This window comes from Schistocerca serialis, chromosome 5 (assembly GCF_023864345.2).
Source record: "Schistocerca serialis cubense isolate TAMUIC-IGC-003099 chromosome 5, iqSchSeri2.2, whole genome shotgun sequence".
In the NCBI taxonomy this organism is placed as follows: Eukaryota; Metazoa; Arthropoda; class Insecta; order Orthoptera; family Acrididae; genus Schistocerca; species Schistocerca serialis.
In genome coordinates this window covers 571,391,405-571,412,411 of record NC_064642.1, presented here as the reverse complement: position 1 = coordinate 571,412,411, position 21,007 = coordinate 571,391,405, and the positions used below count along the sequence as shown (strand labels likewise).

Sequence of the window (21,007 nt, the reverse complement as noted above, 5' to 3'; positions counted from 1 at the left end):
GTTTCTATTTTGTATAGAGTATTTTATACCTTTTATGAGATGTGATATAGATGGCAGGGTTTACATTAATTTTGAAAGAGGTGGGTACTGTAGATAAAAAGCCTGATTTACACGAACAGATAAATCATGACTGACACAAAACACACAGCACACCTTTCAAAAAACCCTCACAAACAAATGTGCCTGATTCTTCATCACTTGCTATTTCCACAGGGTTGCTAGGATTTCCTTCGGGGACTTCGACAATGAAGGTTGTAAAAGTTCGTTCTGTAGGAGATGATTTAACACCAAACCTCCTGCGGCGTCTCACTCCAGTACCTGAGAGGTAGGGATCCTGGGGAAGGGGGGTGGGAAGGGCTTCCTGTCTTTGGGGCTATTTTCTTTCTCTTCTTCGATCCTAGCATCCACATATACTTTTTCCTTTCTCACTTCTCATCTTGAGGACCTGTCTATCTTTTCCCTCTTTCCATATTCATAAACTTCTATCACTGAAGTCCTTTCCTATTTCTGTGGTTCCCAATAACCTACATCTTCTCTTGAGATAAGAAGGTTGAAGAATCAGACTACATGAACACACATCCTCATACGTAAGTATACACTAAGACAAACATGCAACTACAGACTAGAAAGCCTGTCATGATGTGCGAACCACCAAGTTTGTAGTATTGTAGGGGAAAATGTGGGTACATCTAGAAATATGCACATGTATATAGGAAGCTATGTCGGTTCTACAATGAATCCACATAAGAAAAGGTGTATATAAACTTAGAAACAGGCATGAGCAAAGAGAGAAAACAAAAGCAGGGGAGAATGTTAATCATGATGATCACTTGAAGTCAGTATAACAAATACTCAAATGAATTGAAGGATAGTGGGACATCAATAGTATATGTTGACATAATGTCTATTGAAAGTATAGAAGTTGATAAGTAGATGAGGACTCTAGGGAGTAAATGATGTATTAAAGAATAAATGTGAAGCTTAAGATAGATTTATATCTTTACCAGAAAATACTTAATTATGTTAGACATAGATATGTATACTATGGTAATTAACTGTGAGGCCTACTCAGAAAGGATAAGCGGGGCGTACCCAGAATTCACTAAGTATAAAGGGCAGGAGTACCTACATGGAGATAGGATGACCTGTGGCCTAAAAAATAGGGATATTTTATAAGCGGCATACCTATCAGAATGGAAAGAGAAAGTGCTCTCATAAGGTCAACCCCCAAGCAAGGAATAGGTGCTGATTCTAGGAGAAGGGGACAGTATCATGACAAAAGTCACAAATTTTATAGGAATTATTCCGGGGATTATAAATTCTGTGAATGACTAGCATTATTATGTTTTGTAGAAACAAATGAGTATCAAAAGAACACTTTTATTTCTCCCAGAGTTCCTCCAACCTACAACTAATTAAAATAATACATACTAGGAAGAAGGTAGTACAAAAAAATAAAAATAGAAAATAGATAACTCAAGTGTCGAAACACTAAAATAAGAATGAATAGCGAAGAGACGGAGAGAGATTGTTCACAGTTATTGAAAGAAAAGAAATGTATACTGTCGAAGTATAAAATGTTATTATGTGTGATACAGGTTGTATAATGATTATGTATAAAATATTGCATGTTAAATCTGGGGGGGGGGGGGGGGGGGGTTATACATAGAGATTCAAGAATTTCTGTGTAAATTCTAGAACCTCTCAGCCTTCTACCATCTCAAACATACGATATTCTAGTTACAAGTGTGGGATGGTAAAATCCTACCTTTTTTTGAGTGTGCAGGTTAAAAATCAGTCGCGGGAAGAAAGTAGACATGACCGTCGAATGGCACCGACAAGTGCTTGTCGAGAAATCCATACATGTTTTAGGGGAAGAACCATGGAGTTTTTATGCAGCTCTGTGCCAGTTGTGCCATTGACTATTGTTATGTGAAAGAAGAACAGTTGAAAAAGTAATCTCATGAACTCTTAATCCAGCCTTGTTAGAGCAAGACATATTTTATGATTCATGTGAAGTAGAGTCCTGGTTATTAAGCCAACTCATTTATAAATGTAATTAAATTTGTTTCTGACATTGGACAGAGTGAGTGACTTGCTGGAAGTCATATATGTACGTGGAAAATGAGAATTTTATTCTGTATGGAGTTCAAATATACCGTTGGTTAACTAAAAGTACAGTCTGTGTATCTACTTATTTCACAAGTAGAGAGAGAGGCTTAAATATTCCTGTACCTACCATCATTCTATGGAGACAAAGTCAAGAGAGTTTTGCAGCAGCCAGCTAGCCAGCAAAGAAGATCAGCAGCGAATCTCAAGTAAGTCACGTGGTATAAAAGAAGTGGGAAGTTTGTCCATCTACTTCATGCATTAAATCAGCGTCAAAAACGTTAGAGTACAAAAGAGCACATATAAAAATGTGTCTATAGCAATGATGCCAAAGCTGAATTTTCTAGCAGAGGCTCTGATTCTAAATGAAATTTCCAACACAAAAAACTCATATTATTGGTGACACTTAACTTTGCATTCTTAAAGGAACCAGAAGTGTTTCTTGAAAAGAGAGATGGTGAAAAGAGGACAAGATATCTCTTTCAGAAAACATTACACTGTGTAGTATCTAAGAAATGGCCCTGAATGTGAAACAACAGTTAGTTAAAGACTGAAAACGTTTCCATTTCTTGTTTTGCAGTGTGATAATTCTTTTCATACAGCTCAACAATGTCACTTAATATTATAGTGTTGATTTGTGGATGAGAAGAAAACAATGATATAGCTCAACAGTGTCACTTAATAGTATAGTGTTGATTTGTGGGTGAGAAGAAAATAATGGAAGAACTACTGTTTTATAAAAACCTAGAAACAATTAATTTAATGAATTTTCAATTGAAACAGCTTTGTCTTGGGACAGGTTTATGGGTATTTTTTATTGACAGAGTGTGGGGAAGTATTTCTAAAGAAAAACAATTCCTAATCTTACTGGTTCTCACTATATGATCCACAGACAAGCCCCAGCTTCCAAAACTGTATTGAGAAACCGAACACTGCAGTGAAAGTGGCTATCTGCATAGTTAATAAAATTAAGTCAAGTGCTGTGAATATAAGTCAGGTGCTGTGAATACTTGTTTTTTTGAGTCCTTTATAAAGATCTCTCTCAATGCTGAACAACAGCCCTTAATATTTCACACACAAGTACAGTGGCTTTCGAAGGGCAATATGCTTAGCAGGCAGTCTGGATTGAAATCAGATCAGGAACTATTTCTTTTAAGCCAAGGGAAAACTGAGGTTTATCATTTATTGTCTGATGACAGCTTTATATTTTCCCTAGCTTACCTTGCAGACTTCTTTGTAACACTGAATAATCTGAGTCCGAAACTACAAGCTACAATAATGGATGGCAATAATACTGTAATAACCTGGTTGGAAAAGACACAACTATTAAAGAGTCGTCTGGTGTTCCCATTACTAACTTTTCATCATTCCCTTGATTAAATGAACTTGTAGATGGGCAATGGTGTGATGTCAATGAATGGATAGTCGTCAGCAGTGAGCACCAAGAACTGCTCCAAAAAGATTTCGAGCGTTATTTTCTTCAATTGTCTTTGGAAGGATGTCAGCAAGATCACTCTTCACAACTTATATGCATGTACTTCCTGATAAAATTCAGTAGGATGGAATTGAACTGAAATGTGATTTGACTGCTAAAGAACAGTTTCAATAAATGATGATGGAAGAATTCTAGGCCATTTGCAGTCCTGTTTATCAAGGAGTGGCAGATGAAGCCTTACAGGCCCTCATCCAGTTCTCTTCTCCATACCTATGTGAGAATGGATTCTTGACACTAGCCATCCTGAAAATAAACCACCACAGTCTCCTAAAAATGGAGACTGATCTTAGACATGCTGTAAGCTACTTAGTTCATTTTCTGTTCCACAGATAATTTGCCTGATATATTTTAATTATATACAACAATTCATTTACATTCACATTACTAATTAATTCATCAATATGGCTACATGCTGAACACGCATATATACTTCTACAGAATAGACCGAGTCATCAAGGAGAGACTTTCTCAGTTTGTTTACAAATTTTATTTTGGTGTCTATCAGACATTTTATATCACTGGAGAAGTTATCTAAAATTTCGGTTGCACCATTGGGCATTCCTTTTTGTGCTAAAGGCAACCATCACGTGTAGCAATGAACGTTATTTTCCTTTCTCATATTGTAATTATGGACATCACTGTTGCTTTTGAAGTGCAGTTTATGTTTGTTTGTTGAAGTTTGTTCACGACAAACTTCTTGAGGGAATAAATATACCATGAAGCAGTATTCAGAATGCCCAACTCCTTAAGCAGATGTCTACAAGATGATTGTGGGTGTGCACCACAAATTATTCTTACAGCACATTTTTGAGCAAGGAAAACTTTCTTTCTTAATGATGAGTTACCCCAGAATCTGGTTCCATGTGACATTATTGAGTGAAAACCACATCACTTATTATTGACTCACCCTGTGTTACACTTATCATCGCGGGCACTGGGTGCGGTTGGGCCACCCTCTCTCCAAGTGGAGTGGCGTTCGCAGTACACGAGGTGGAGTGTCAATGTGGATGCTGGCCATGTGGCATCGCCCGCTCTGCCTGTGAATGGACATGTGGCTGCTCCTTCAGCAAGGTCCGACCAGGCACAAGGGGGGGAGGGGTTTATTAGTGATTGGGAGCTCCAATGTTAGGCGGGTGATGGAGTCCCTCAGGGAAAAAGCAGAAAGGTCTGCTTGCCAGGGGGTCTCATCTGAGATGTGGAGGAGGCCCTGCCGGCGGCAATATAGAGCACTGGGTGCATCCGACTGCAAATTGTTGCTCATGTTGGCATCAATGACTCTTGCCGTCTGGGTTCAGAGGTCATCACAGTTCATGCAGGCAGTTGGCGGAGTTGATGAAGGTGGAAAGCCTTGCTCGCAGGGTGGAATCTGAGCTAACTAGTTGTAGTATAGTTCCCAGAACCGATCATGGTCCTCTGGTTTGGAGCCGAGTCGAAGGCTTAAACCAGAGGCTCAGACGATTCTGCGGAGATCTGGGGTGCAAAATTCTCGACCTCCGCTATCGGGTGGAGAAATGTAGGCTCCCCCAGAATAGGTCAGGCATGCACTACATGCAGGAAATGGCTACTAGGGTAGCGGAGTACGTGTGGAGTGCACATATGGGTTTTTTAGGTTAGAGAATTCCCTCCCTAGGCCCGACAAGATGCCTCCTGAGACGTGACACGGTAGTAGTAGGCAAAACGCAACAGGGAGTAACAATATTAATGTTTTAATAGTAAACTGCAGGAGTGTCTATAGAAAGGTCCCAGAACTGCTCTCGTTAATAAACGGTCACAATGCCCACATAGTACTAGAGACAGAAAGCTGGCTGAAACCAGATGTAAATAGTAATGAAATTCTAAACTCAGATGAAAATGTATACCACAGAGACATGCTGGATAGTGAAGGGGGAGGCATGTTTATAGCGATAAAAAGTGCAATAGTATCGAAGGAAATTGATGGAGAGCAGAAACGTGAAATAATTTTGGTGAAGGTCACAGTTAAAGCAGTCTCAGACATGGTAATTGGATGTCTCTATAGGCCCCCTGGCTCAGCAGCTGTTGTGGCAGAGCACCTGAAGGAAAATTTTGAAAATATATCGAGTAGATTTCCCGATCATGTTACAGTTCTGGGTGGAGATTTTAATTTGCCGGATATAGACTGGGAGACTCAAATGTTTATAACGGGTGGCAGGAACAAAGAATCCAGTGAAATTTTTTTTAGTGCATTATCTGAAAACTACCTTGAGCAGTTAAACAGAGAACCGATTCGTGGCAATAACATATTAGACCTTCTGGTGACAAACAGACCCGAACTATTTGAAACAGTTAATGCAGAACAGGGAACCAGCGATCATAAAGCGGTTACTGCATCGATGATTTCAGCCATAAATAGAAATATTAAAAAAGTTAGGAAGATTTTTCTGTTTAGCAAAAGTGACAAAAAGCAGATTTCAGAGTACTTGACAGCTCAACACAAAAGTTTTGTCTCAAGTACAGATAGTGTTGAGGATCAGTGGAAAAAGTTCAAAACCATTGTACAATGTGCATTAGATGAGTATGTGCCAAGCAAGATCGTAAGAGATGAAAAGAGCCACCGTGGTACAACAACCGAGTTAGAAAACAGCTGCGGAAGCAAAGGGAACTTCACAGCAAACATAAACATAGCCAATGCCTTGCAGACAAACAAAAATTACGCGAAGCGAAATGTAGTGTGAGGAGGGCTATGTGAGGGACGATCAATGAATTTGAAAGTAAAGTTCTATGTACTGACTTGGCAGAAAATCCTAAGAAATTTTGGTCTTCTGTCAAAGCAGTAGGTGGATTAAAACAAAATGTCCAGACACTATGTGACCAAAATGGTACTGCAACAGAGGATGACAGACTAAAGGTCGAAATACTAAATGTCTTTTTCCAAAGCTGTTTCACAGAGGAAGACTGCACTGTAGTTCCTTCTCTAGATTGTCGCACAGATGATAAAATGGTAGATATCAAAATAGATGACAGAGGGATAGAAAAACAATTAAAATTGCTCAAAAGAGGAAAGACCACTAGACCTGATGGGATACCAGTTCGAATTTACACAGAATATGCCAAGGAACCTGTGCCCCTTCTTGCAGCGGTGTACCGTAGTTCTCTAGAAGAGCGTAGCGTTCCAAAAGATTGGAAAAGAGCACAGGTCATCCCCGTTTTCAAGAAGGGATGTCGAACAGATGTGCAGAACTGTAGACCTATATCTCTAATGTCAATCAGTTGTAGAATTTTGGAACACGTATTATGTTCAAGTATAATGACTTTTCTGGAGACTAGAAATCTACATTGTAAGAATCAGTATGGGTTTCAAAAAAGACGATCGTGTGAAACCCAGCTCGCACTATTCGTCCACGAGACACAGAGGGCCATAGACACAGGTTCCCAGGTAGATGCCGTGTTTCTTGACTTCCGCAAGGCATTCGATACAGTTCCCCACAGTCGTTTAATGAACAAAGTAAGGGCATATGGACTATCAGACCAATTGTGTGATTGAATTGAAGAGTTCCTAGATAACAGAATGCAGTATGACATTCTCAATGGAGAGAAGTATTCTGAAGTAAGAGTGATTTCAGGTGTGCCGCAGGGGAGTGTCGTAGGACCATTGCTATTCACAGTATACATAAATGACCATGTGGATAACATCACAAGTTCACTGAGGATTTTTGCGGATGATGCTGTAGTATATCGAGAGGTTGTAATAATGGAAAATTGTACTGAAATGCAGGAGGATCTGCAATGAATTGACGCATGGTGCAGGGAATTTTATTGAATCTCAATGTAGACAAGTGTAATGTGCTGCAAATACATAGAAAGGAAGATCCTTTATCATTTAGCTACAATATAGCAGGTCAGCAACTGAAAGCAGTTAATTCCATAAATTATCTGTGAGTAGGCATTAGGAGTGATTTAAAATGGAATGATCATATAAAGATGACCATCGGTAAAGCAGATGCCAGACTGAGATTCATTGGAAGAATCCTAAGGAAATGCAATCCAAAAACAAAGGAAGTAGGTTACAGTACACTTGTTTGGCCACTGCTTGAATAATGCTCACAAGAGTGGGATCTGTACCAGATAGGATTGATAGAAGAGATATAGAAGATCCAACGGAGAGCAGCGCACTTCATTACAGGATCATTTAGTGATCGTGAAAGCGTTATGGAGATGATAGATAAACTCCAGTGGAAGGCTCTGCAGGAGAGACGCTCAGTAGCTTGGTACGGGCTTTTGTTGAAGTTTTGAGAACACACCTTCACCAAGGAGTCAAGCAATATATTGCTCCCTCCTACGTATATCTCGTGAAGAGACCATGAGGATAAAACCAGAGAGATTAGAGCCCACACAGAGGCATACCAACCATCTTTCTTTCCACGAACAATACGAGACTGGAATAGAAGGGAGAATTGATAGAGGTGCTCAAAGTACCCTCCGCCACACACTGTCAGGTGGCTTGCGGAGTATGTATGTAGATGTAGATGTAGATGTAGATGTAGATGTAGATGTACCCCTAGATGTGCAGAACTAAATATATTGTGTCTTTTTAATATTTAGGATGAAAACTGTCCCAGAAAACCAGGCAATGATACTTTTAAAAACTTTGTTTACCATTTCTTCTGTTGCTGCATGCATTCTTTGATCAAAAAGTGTCTGCAAAAAGAATTAATTATGGCCATTGTATATGAAACAGAAGATCATTTACCTATATGAGGAACAATAGGGGGCCTATGACTGAACCTTGGGGAACCCAATATGTGATCTCTTCCCAGTCAAATTGATGTCCCCAAACTACATGGATCGAATTACTAAGTACAACTTTCTGCATTCTTTTGGTTAGATATGGCATTATCCATTGGTTGCCTATACCATAAATCCCATAAAACTTCAGTTCATCTACAAGAATGCTGTATTCACGTAGTCAAATGCCTTAGGCATGTCACAGAAAATATCAACTGTATTTTATTATTTAATGCTTGTAAAATTAAGTGAGTGAAGATGTAAATGACATTCTCAGTAGAACAACTCTTCTGAAATCCAAACTGCAATTTTCTGAGGATATTATTGTTGCTCAGGTGAGATACTATTCTAAAATACATCACCTTCTCAAAAATCTTGAGAAATCTATAAGAGGGGTTTGAGAATGGCATATTTCAGTCTCTCTGGAAAAATGCCTTGAGTTAGTGATGCACACATATTTCAGATAAGACAGAGTTTATTACATGGGAACAAATTTTTAGTGCTGTATTGGAAACACTATCAAATATAGATGACTTTTTACTTTTGAGAGAATATATAATTTTCTTGATTTCAGACTGAGAAATTGGTAATACATTCAAATGACCGAATTTCATAAGGGCTGCTTTTTCAATGTACGTTTGTGATTTTTCTCTTGAGCTATTTGTCCCTAAACTTTCTACTATATTTAAGAAATGATTAGCAAATATGTTTGCTCCTTGCAACTATCATTTATAGCTCTTCCATTCAGTTAAACAGTCATGTTACCCTGTTCTATGGCTGATGGTCCTGATTCTTGTTTCACAACATTCTGCATACGCTTAAGTCTATTGTTTGAATTACTGATCTCTGCCATTATGTGCATGTTCTTTGATTTTTTTGTAACTAGTCTTAGTAATTTTGAATAGTTTTTGTAGTGTGCAATTACTGCAGGATCTCCACTTGTCCTTACCAACAGATACATTTCCCTTTTTCTTTCACAAGGTACTTTAATTCCTCGAGTAATCCACGATTTTTTACATGGCTGTTTAACATCCTTTCTGATTATCTAATATTGAAAGCAATTTTCACATAATTCTATGAATTTATCATGGAATAGATTAAATTTTGTATTAGCATTTGGTTCAAAGCATAAGTTTCATCCCAGATCATCTCTTGAAAACTATTCTTAAAAGAAAATCGTCCTGGAATCATTAATTATGCTAACTGATTTCCACTGAGGAGTATCTGCACTATAAAGCACAATCACATTTAACCTAAATGTGTGTTATGATTAGAGAGAACATATGTTATTTGTTAAAAAGTTATTTTCTTGCTTTGAGCTTCACCAAATAAAACATCATCAGTTTCAGTCTTACTGTTTCATCCAACCATGTTTGAAAGCTAAGTGTTGTGTCTTAAAATATGTAACAACTCCTCCTTTTCCCACATTATTTCTGTGAGAGTAAGATACTGAACATCACCTTTTATATGTAACTCTCTAATCCAGCGATTATGTGGTGCTCAGATACCCAAAGTATGTCCTTACTGATGAGAATTTAAACTGGAAAAAGCAAATTTTGGAATCCTAAAACAACTTAGTTCAGGCACATTTGCACTTAGAATCATTGCAAAACTTTGAGAGAGACAAGTCAGTAAATTGACATATTTTGCATATTTTCATTCAGTAATGTCACATGGAACAAAATTCTGGGACAACTCATCATCAAGAAAGAAAATTTTTATTGCTCAAAAATGTACTATGAAAATAATTTTTGGTGCACACCCACAATCATCTTGTAGACATCTGCTCCCTCTTTCAAAAAGATTCTAGCTGGAACAGCCAGATACAGCAGTCATTTGTGTGTGAGTTTTGTGCATATGATGGTATGAATGTAAATGTGCACTTTGCCTCCTATCTGAAGAAGCCTTTGGCTGACAACTTATGTGATCAGCCTTTTCGTCGTACCTGCTTGCTGCTCAGTATGTGAGTAGCAATCTATTCGTTTCGCTGTATAGTTACTCCCCAATGAAGTTTGTTGTATATAAACCACTGCAGTTAAAAAGGAACAATAATGTCCAGAATTACAATAACAGAAAGGAAAATAACATTCATTACCCCACAAGGTGGATGCCTTTAGCACAAAATAGGGTGCACAATGGTGCGACTAAAATTTTGCGATTGAGAAACTTTCTGCTTGGCAACTCTTTCTCTTCCATAGAAGAATTTATATTACTGTAATGTGAACTATATGTACAAATTAATTTATGATGTAAATGTAAAATGACTCATTCCACATCATTACAATCTATCCCGCAAAATTATCCATGGAATAACAAGAAAATAAGTAACTGTGTATCTTTCCCGAGCTCTCTAAGTTTTTCAAACAGAGAAGAACCTCTTCTACCTTATTACTCATTCCTCTGATGTTTTTCTAACCTTAAATTTGTTGTATATTCTTAGGCATTTTGTGTGGTTCTTCTGTTACTTTGATTTCTTTCAAAACAACTACAGGGATTTTGCATTGTGTGATTGTGCTACCCCCCGCCACCCATACATTTTCTGTAAGAGCTCAGCCAACCTATGTTTCCCTTCCCTATCCAGGTGTAAGCTGTGTATAGTATATCCCCATCTTCCAATTGTAGCAACAAGCTCTTCATATGAGATTTCATTTCAGTCAGTCAGCAGCTGGCTCCTCAACTTAGTGCTCATATGGCTCACAACACAGATGATTCAGGGCTGTTCATGCCACATTACGACCTCCACAAAACACAGTTTTCTGTGTAGCTGCTACTCCTGTTTCAGCCAGGTCACCCTTAATGTTGGAATTTCTGTATTGAGACAGGCTGTTCCCTGCTCCACCTGCTATGATAACTTGATCTTCACTCTCAAAATCTTTGCACAAATTTGCTATGCCCTGTCCCTAGCTAACGCACTTTGCTTCACAATACTTGTGACCTGGTACCCTGTTCCTAATTTATCCTGTCCTACACACTTCCCATGGCTACTACCTAGCAGCATGCCTCATTTCTTCCTACTCTCTTTTGGTACCAATCTATACTTGGTTTCTTTGTTAGAAGTCTGCTGCTCTCTACTGTGATCCACACCTGGATAAGGTTTTTCCCCTCCTATTTCAAGTAAAAACTCAAATTTATTTGCTACTGTAAGCTCAAATGTAGATGAAAAATTCAAATAGCTGTTCCCCCTTCAACCACTGCTTGATTATCTTTACCCAGTTCCCATGATCTTTTTCCCCCTTTCAACCTATACTATGTAATCAAAAGTATCTGGACACCTAGCTGAAAATGACTTACAAGTTCGTGGTGCCCTCCATTGGTAATGCTGGAATTCAATATGGTGCTGGCCCAACCTTAGCCTTGATGACAGCTTCCACTCTCACAGGCAAATGTTAAATCAGGTGCTGGAAGGTTTCTTGGGGAATGACAGCTCATTCTTCACAGAGGGCTGCACTGACGACAGGTATCAATGTTGGTCGGCGAGTCCTGGCACAAAGTCAACATTCCAAAACATCCCAAAGGTGTTCCATGGGATTCAAGTCAGGACTCTGTGCAGGCCAGTCCATTACAGGGATGTTATAGTTGTGCAATAACTCCGCCACAGGTCACGCATTATGAACAGGTGCTCGATCGTGTTGAATGATGCAATTGCCATCCCCGAATTGCTCTCAACAGTGGGAATCAAGAAGGTGCTTAAAACATCAATGTAGGCCTGTCCTGTGATAGTGCCACACAAAACAACAAGGGGTGCAAGCGCCCTCTCTGAAAAACACGACCACACCACAACACCACCAACTCCGAATTTTACTGTTGGCACTACACACACTGCCAGATGATGTTCACCAGACATTCACCATACCCACACCCTGCCGTAGGGAGGCCACATTGTGTACCATTATTTGTCACTCCGCACAACATTTTTCCACTGTTCAATCATCCAATGTTTACACTCCTTACACCAAGCGAGGTGTCATTTGTCATTTACGGGCATGATTTGTGGCTTATGAGCAGACGCTTGAGCGCGAAATCCAAGTTTTTTCACCTCCCGCCTAACTGTCAATAGTACTTCAAGTGGATCCTGATGCAGTTTGGAATTCCTGTCTGATGGTCAGCATGGATGTCTGCCCATTAGACATTATGACCCTCTTCAACTGTCGGTGGTCTCTGTCAGTCAACTGATGAGGTTGGCCTGTATGCTTCTGTGCTGTACATGTCCCTTCACATTTCCACTTCACCATACATCGGAAACAGTGGACCTAGGGATGTTTAGGAGTATGGAAATCTCACATACAGACGTATGTCACAAGTAACACCCAATCACCTGACCATGTTCGAAGTCCGTGAGTTCCGCTGAGTCCCCTATTCTGCTCTCTCATGATGTCTAATATGAAAAACATATGTTTTTGGGGGTGTCAGGACACTTTTGATCACGTAGTGTACCTTGTAGTTCCAGTTTCACATTTTCTAATTCAGCCTGAAGGGCACAAATCTTTACCTCCTGCTCAGCGATTTTCTTGTCTTTTCTGCAGAGCCTACTGTTGCATGGATGACCCTTCGCTGACATCCTCGCTCATTGCCCCACTGCAGTCTACAAATACCACTCGCTCTCCAACTATCCTATAGCAAATTTATCAGGAACACAGATTATATTCTTAACTATAGAATCAAAGCATATAACACAATTTACACTACACAAATGTTTGTTATTTACAAGCTGCAAAAGTTAGGGCCAGACATTAGCATATCAGGTGTAATGATAGAACATAAAAAGTTAATCACTTCTGCTTACAACAAGAACTCAACATTCATCTAACTTTAGAGTCTGTTAAATAACCTAGTCACAGAATAATGCACTTTTGATGTTATTTTAATGTACAAACTGTAGGTAAACAAACTAGTAGTGCAAAAGGTTCTAAAACAAACAGTTTGAGATTTACAGTACTTTCTCGAAATTTGAATTTAAAAATGAATGTACACACTCTACTTGAATCGCTGAAAGAAAAACAGAACAATTAAAGGGGTTCTCTAAGTTAATTGAGCCAAAATATAAATCAAACAATTAGTTGGAAACCAAGCATTTAGGCACTGCTTAAGCGAAAACAATTTCAATCATCTCACTTACGTTCTGAATTTTTCTTGTGATGTTCAATACATAAAAAAATGTTAGGTGTGAGAAGAGTTCTTCATGTGAAAACAATGTCATTAGGTATTTAAGTTAGGCACAAAGAAATTTCTATTTTGACCACCATATCCTTTGAAATACTATAGTTTTGTACTACCTACATTTAATAATCCTCTTTTATTAGAGTGTGGATTGCAGAGTACTGTCAAATAGTTTTCAAAAGAAACAAAAAAATTAGTATGTAAATAAGTAAAATAAATAAATGTAGAGAGGTATAACATATCCTTTGGTTGCAAAGGGGGTTATCAAGAAGAAAAAAAAATGGCTCTGAGAACTATGGGACTTAACATCTGAGGTCATCAGTCCCCTATAACTTAGAACTACTTAAACCTAAATAACCTAAGGACATCACACACATCCATTCCCGAGGCAGGATTCGAACCTGCGACCGTAGCGGTCGAGCGGTTCCGGACTGAAGCACCTAGAACCGCTCGGCCACACCGGCCAGCCCAAGAAGAAAAGGTTGGGAGCTACTGGTGTAGAGGAAAGTGGCATCAATAGTGACTAGCATGGTACTGTGTGGTAAAAGAACAGGAACTGTGGAGAGCTGGTGGAGGAAATAGTTGGTGTCTTTTATAGAGCAAGGTAGAATACAGGTAATACACAGAAGGAGGTGGTCTATGAGAACAAAGAGTCTCTCAGAGTACAGTAACTGGCCACAATGGGGCATCCTAGGTGGTTGGGTTTATCAAGCACGTAGATGGCAGGGGTGTGAGGAGTCTTAGGGGTGAGGAGAGAGGCAGGCTCATGGGAGAGGTTCTGGGATGGGTGTAAGGATTTGAGAGAAGACTGGAGATCCTGTTGGATTTCTGGAATGGGTTCAGAGTGGCAGGGTTTGAAGGAGGATGAATCTGGCAGCAGGCGGAGTCCCTCCAACATGTAATTCCTGTGGTTCAACACCAGAGTGGTGGAGCCTTCTTTGGCAGGTAGGATGTGAAGTTAAGATCAGCTTTTAGGTGGTAGATGTGGTTATTTCTGTGGGCATGAGGTTTTTTCCATGTTGATAAATATGGGGAATGATAGTGAGGCATGGTTTGAAGTTTAGAAATTCTAGAATGTTAAGAGGGTGTGATTTAGGGGCAATGGGGTTGGATAACAGTTGAATGGAGGCTCTTTATGCCCATCATAGAACCTCTCCCCTAAGTCTCTCCCTCTACTCACTCCTAACACTCGTTCCTTCAATCCTACCTTCTACATGCTTTCTATGGTTCATAAACCCAACCTCCCAAGTCGCCTCATTGTGGCCCGTTACTCTGTCCTTACAGAGAGAATCCTCACTCTCATGGACCAACACCTTCAGCCAATTATTCATAACCTACTCTCCTATATAAAAACCACCAACCATTTCCTCCACTGCCTCCCCACAGTTCCTGTTCCTATACTAAATGGTGCCCTACTTATCACTGTAGATGCCACCTACTTCTACACAAACATCCCTATTGCCCATGGCCTTGCTGCTATTACACCTTACCTTTCACAATGCCCAACTGGATGTCAAGTATTTCATATTGCACCTGTGTTAAGTAAGAGATGGTAGCAGGCAAGCAGCTACTGACCATGAGTCACAGTTATCGCATGACAGATGTGCTCTGATCCAGTAGCTAGCTGTAAGTAGTCACAACTGTGGCCGTAAGGTTTCAGCTTCTTATGGACTATGAAATTATCAAATGGTTAAAACATATTTTGGAAACAAAATAGAAGTTACTGTGATTATTACATCTGCTATTAATTACTACTAATTTGTTTGTTAATGTGACTGATGATGTGAATGGGAAGTAAGATGTTAAATGAATATTATTATGTCTATTAACTGAGTACACATTAGTGTGAGAACTGTGATTGTATAGAGACAGTGAGTTATGCTCTTAGGAGAATTCTGTGATGTACAACTAGCCAGTTTATGAAACTGGGAAAACAAGAAACAATTTACGATAATTCTGTTATTTAAAGAGAGTTTCTCAATTAGTTCATTTAATAAATTGTTCATAGAAGCTATTAAGTTGTGATTGGTCAGATGTAAGTGACTTGGAATTGCACAGTTTAATGCTAATATTGGATTAGCTATGATGTTTATCAGTCAGTCAGAGGCCAGTACATTCATGGAAATTTTGTGGGCTAAAGAATTGATTTGTGAAGTCTAAAGAGGCAGTTCAGATATCAGCCTTCATCATGTTCAGATGGGGATATAAGGAGCTCTACATTAAGTGATAATTTTGCAAAATAAAGATTAAAACTCGAACATGGAGTGCTGCAAAGTGGATGCAAATGTGTGAGAAAATAAAAAATGTGAAATTCCAGTTTTAATACCAGTATGTGAACTGTGACTTTTCAATAACCAAAATCTATGTGGCATGTTACACAAGCTATGACCATAAACTGAACATCTGTAGTTATCAAAATCGTGTAATACTTAGGCGAGCATTCTGTGAAAGATAATCCATTTGGTAATACTTTTGGCAACGGGTCCATTTAATTACTATAACTTGGCTATTATGACTGTGAATGTGTGTGTGTGTTGAAACTAGAACTGGAGATTAGCATCGGGTTGACAGTGTTTTTGTAACAAATGTTAATACATTGAAGTTTTCACTCACAAACTATCTTTCAATCTATCGCTCAGATAGCTTGATACTGGAAAACATTTGCAGGATCTGTCATATTTGTATAATGCTACTGGTTCTGCTACAGCTTTTCCAGCAGAGGAACATCATTCATTTTTAACAGGGAAGGTGTGTGGACTGGACCGCAGAAGAAGAAATCACTGCAAGGTGAGTGAACATTACTTCTATAGGACGGGGCATTATTTCTGTAGGACGAGCAAACAGAAACACTGACATTGCAAGTGGTGCATTGTGGCTGGGAAATTAAAAGCTGTACTAGGACAAAACCACAGTTGGGAACACTTTAGAAAGATAGCAGTTAACACAGTGAGTGAACGATAGCATATGACACTGCATGTGGAAGTGAAAAAATGATCAATGCCAAGAGACAGGAACTTTTGAATGGTAAACGCATGGCAAATGGCATCACAACAATGAAGAACACGGCATGAAATTCAACAAGGCAGTGGCAAATGTTGCAGTGAATGGCTGGAAGAGCAGAGCAGTGCTGACAAATGTGTGGCAAAGGAGGACCCTGAAATTGGTATAGCTGAAGTGGGAGATCAGACCCACAGAGGCAACATTCCCCAACAGCAGCATACAACTGGAGATAAGTTAATTTATTTGTTGTGTGCTCATATTAAAAGACTTGGAAGGATGGAAAAGAGTGGTAAGTCTGTAAGTGTGTAGGAAGGGGATGGGGCACAATTCAGCGTGAGTGGCACCCAAACAAGCACTCCTGAACAAAGACGAACAGATGATCTAGTAAATTATGATGTTTTAGTTACTGATGTGACTCAATTAATGCCATTTGTGAGAGTAGAACTGAAACAAAATGTTTCGACAAATTCAACTATGGAAGGCAGTTTAAACTGTGACAGTGATAGGTAGAGTGATTTTAGTGGTACTAGTTTATTTGATGTTAGTTAATTTAAAGTAAATGAGCAAGAAACGGTTGACAAGATACCAAGTATGATATGTTGCTTGCAAAGCAAACATAACATGGAATTGTATTGGAGGGAAATAAATCAGAAAGCTTGCAAGAAACATTTGGTATATTGGTGGGCACTACGAGAAACAATTTTATGGTAATAAATAAAAATATTGCTGAAGTAAAAGAAGATATAAATAAAAATATGTAACAACAGACTAGCAAGCTTAATCTGTGGTCTAGTAGTATTGATAGTTCAGTTGATGAACATAAAAAGTTTAAATCTGAAGTTAATGTGAAATTGGAAAACTATCCTGCTGAATTAAAGAATATGTGGGAGAAAGATATGCACTTGATTGACATAAGGCTGACAAAAGGATTTCTCAAGTTGAGAATGATTGTAAGAAATCTCAGAAAACGTTGAAAGTCAGTTAACAGAAGTTATTAAAAAGGTAGCTATTGGAAGCAAGCGAAGAGTTTAAGGTTCAAATGGCTCTGAGCACTATGGGACTTAACATCTGAGGTCATCAGTCCCCTAGAACTCAGAACTACTTAAACCTAACTAACCTAAGGACATCACACACACCCACGCCCGAGGCAGGATTCGAAGCTGCGATCGTAGCAGTCACACGGTTCCAGACTGAAGCGCCTAGAACTGCTCGGCCACACTGGCCGCCAGAGTTTAAGGAGGATGTACATAACACTGAGCAAAAAACTGTTGCTGTAGCATTTGTTTGTGAAAATGACCACACAGATTTAGACAGTAAAATTAATGCTGAAAGACAAAAATTGTAGACATCATATGGAAAAATCTACTACAGATCACGTAACTAGTCAAGCTGAGACAGCACACACTAAAGTGCATTAGCATGGCAACAGATTGTCAAAAGTAGAACATAAGATCAGAAGTGACACTATCGATGTGGGTTGTATCATACAATGTCAGCTTTCACTGCTGGTACTGATGTCACTTGAAACTTTCAGGCTATTAGGCCATGGTCGATTTGTGGGTTGTAGTTTGATGCTGGAATCATCTGACATATCTTATTTTACAGACAGACAATTTTTAAGCTTTGATCCTTCTGGAAATGTGCATCCAAAAGAGTTCTGGAATGATTTTGAAAATGTTTTGCCTACCTTGTGGACTGATAGACAAAAGTATGGATTTATTATGTCAAAATTCTTAGGTGAAGCTAGAACATGGTGTGTTATTGCTACTGAGCCATATGAAACAACAGAAAAATTTGAGGTAGCCTTTATCAAAGAATACTGGGATAAACATAAACAAATGGAGTTGCAAAATAGTTTCTGGGCAGGCGAAAAATTAAATTGCAGACAGGAAAACTGTGTAAAGATTTGCTATATGGTGGGTTACTAATTTGTCATATGCGACAAATAAATTAGAGCCAGTACTAATAATTATGCAACTGGATGAATTGGAATAACAAAATAATTACTGCTCCCAAGGATGACATAAACAAGTTTATTAATTACTTGGAAATGGTCAAGAAATTATTATGGGAAGAGAAGCAAGTAAATAGGAACTTTAGGCCATAGGCAAACCTAAAAACATGTCAAAATATTAATATGAACAAAATGGGCTTGTCTGGTAATGGGAACAGAAGAGCCAGAAGGTGGCACCATACTATAGTAAATAGATCAACTAATAGAGAGCAAAGATCTGTGTATAGGTTGCATTCTCTATTATGTAACAGTGTGATGTATGTAACAGGCAATAAGTGAGGGTAAGAGTAGGGAAGGAACCAGAGTCTCAGAGCATGATAAACTAGATATTGCCTGTGTAGTGGCTCGCATTTGCAAAATGGGTAACAGTAATTTGAGCCTGCTAGCCACGCCCTTTTTATAAAGTAACAATCAAATAACAGAATTTGAAATTAAAGAAAGAGTTTCTTAATAAGAAAGAGCGAAGTAAACACTGCAGTATAGAGAATATGGTAAACGATGTAAAGAAAAATGACAAATCATCTTATATACAGGAAAGTGTATAGAAGGAAACCAATGGGGGATCTTGTCATGCAAAAGGGGAGAATACAGGTAATGAGGGGTTACAGGAGTTTGGCAAGAAAAGGATGGAGGAAATACTGAAGGTAATTATTGAAGATTTATACGCCACAAGAGGAGAAGTGTAGTCAAGTGATAATCATAATGAAGGTCAGCCAGTTAATGAGACTTTACAGGAGGATGAAGATGATGAAAAATTAGTTAAAAAATTAATTACTGTGAAAAGAGAGGAAGTGGGTGTGGAGAAGTGTTTTGGCATGTCGTTAGTAGACACACTGACAAATGCTAAGAGGGTGAATAGTGAGAAAAATCCTGCAAATATGTATGTAATCTCCAGAGGCAGAGAATGTTTGATAGATGGGAAGCTGCAAACAATTTACTGGAAGAAGATGAAATACATAATATTAGGGAACAGATAGGGCAGCCAACAATTTGTTTGAGGGTACAAGATCAAGAAGTGTAGTGTTTAGATGACAGTGACAGTGACCTTCATGCTGTTAGTCAGAAATTGTTAGATGCTTTACCTAACAAGGAGGAACTGGTAATAAATCTGTCATGGGTATCCAAAAAATTGTAGCCACTGGAAAAACAAAGAAGACAGTTAAATAAAAAGTTACCTTATCTATTAATATAAATGGTATCCAGTAGTATCACAGATGATTTTCCATTTGAGCATTGTCCTGTTGATTAGAGATATATTTCTTTAACAAATACTATGGGAAGTGGAATTTCAATGATGATTCTGTTGTTTTGGAAGTAAAGGGGAGAACAGTTGGTGCATCATTTTGTAGGAAAAAGAAACTAGCAGATTTGGAAAGTGGAAATATTCCTATAAGGTACTGTAGGAAAAAGAAAGATCTGGAAGGGAACAATGAATATCATCTGGAGCTGGAGGTAAAAAACCTCAGAGGATATTGCACTCTTTGCAGTGTCAGATGGCTGACTATTAGATATCTTGGCGACAAACATACCTGATCTTTTAGCGTAGAGTTTTTTTGTGCGGCAAAGCAAAGAAAAGTGTCATTAATGAATATCTTCATAGTCAGCTCCAAGCGTTCACAGCGGGGCACAAAGATATTGAGCATCTTTAGTCAGAATTTACAAGGTATTGTCCATCACATGCTAGAGAAGTATGAGCCTAGCAAACAAAAGGAGGGGGGAAAGGATCCACTTTGGTACAACAAACGTATTAGGAAGTTGCTGAGAAAGCAGAGAATTTTGCACAGTTATGTTAAATGTAGTCACTGCCCTACTGACAAACAGAAACTATGCGAAATGAAAGCAGCTGTCAAAAGGTCAATAAGAGATTCTTTTAATTAATTTGAAAGCAATATTTTATCTGAAGATTCTAAAAATAACACAAAAAAATTTTGATCATACATATAATCTATAAATCTACAAATAATTCAATACCTTCTCATGCTGACAGTATGGGTAATGTAACGGATGATTATAAACAGAAGGCCAAAATTCTAAACCTAGCTTCCAAAAATTTGTGTATGGTAGAGTGCTGCAGCACCATTCCCCCTTTTAATTATTGAACAAACACAAGGATGGCTGACATAGTGTTTAGTGTATCTGGGATTGTAAAACAGTTAAGATCCTTAGACACCAGGAGGGCATCTGGCCCAGACAGTATCCCCGTAAGATTATATGTTGACTATGCTACAAATGTAGCACCATTCTCATCCATCATCTATCAGAGATCAATGGAACAGCAGAAAGTTCCATGGGACTGGAAGAAGGTCCACGTCGTAGCAATCTATAAAAAGGGTAGAAAATCAGATGCACATAATTACCGGCCAATTTCACTGACATCGTTTGTTGTAGAATCATGAAACACATTTTGTGTTCAGACATAATGACCTTTCTAGACTCCGATAAGTTCATCTGCAGAAACCAGAACGGTTTTAGGAAACAGCAGTCATGTG

At 38.6% G+C, this 21,007-nt stretch overlaps 1 protein-coding gene across 1 annotated transcript; it reads left to right on the top strand.

Moving 5' to 3' along the window:
* The first annotated feature begins 2,826 nt into the window (after nucleotides 1-2,826).
* LOC126482092 (uncharacterized) lies at nucleotides 2,827-10,817 on the top strand. The gene is made up of 6 exons (XM_050106067.1): nucleotides 2,827-2,916; nucleotides 3,002-3,091; nucleotides 3,145-3,394; nucleotides 3,502-3,643; nucleotides 3,751-3,901; nucleotides 10,788-10,817. Exons 1-6 carry the CDS (start codon nucleotides 2,827-2,829, stop codon nucleotides 10,815-10,817), a joined length of 753 nt encoding a protein of 250 aa, XP_049962024.1.
* Nucleotides 10,818-21,007: the final 10,190 nt, after the last annotated feature.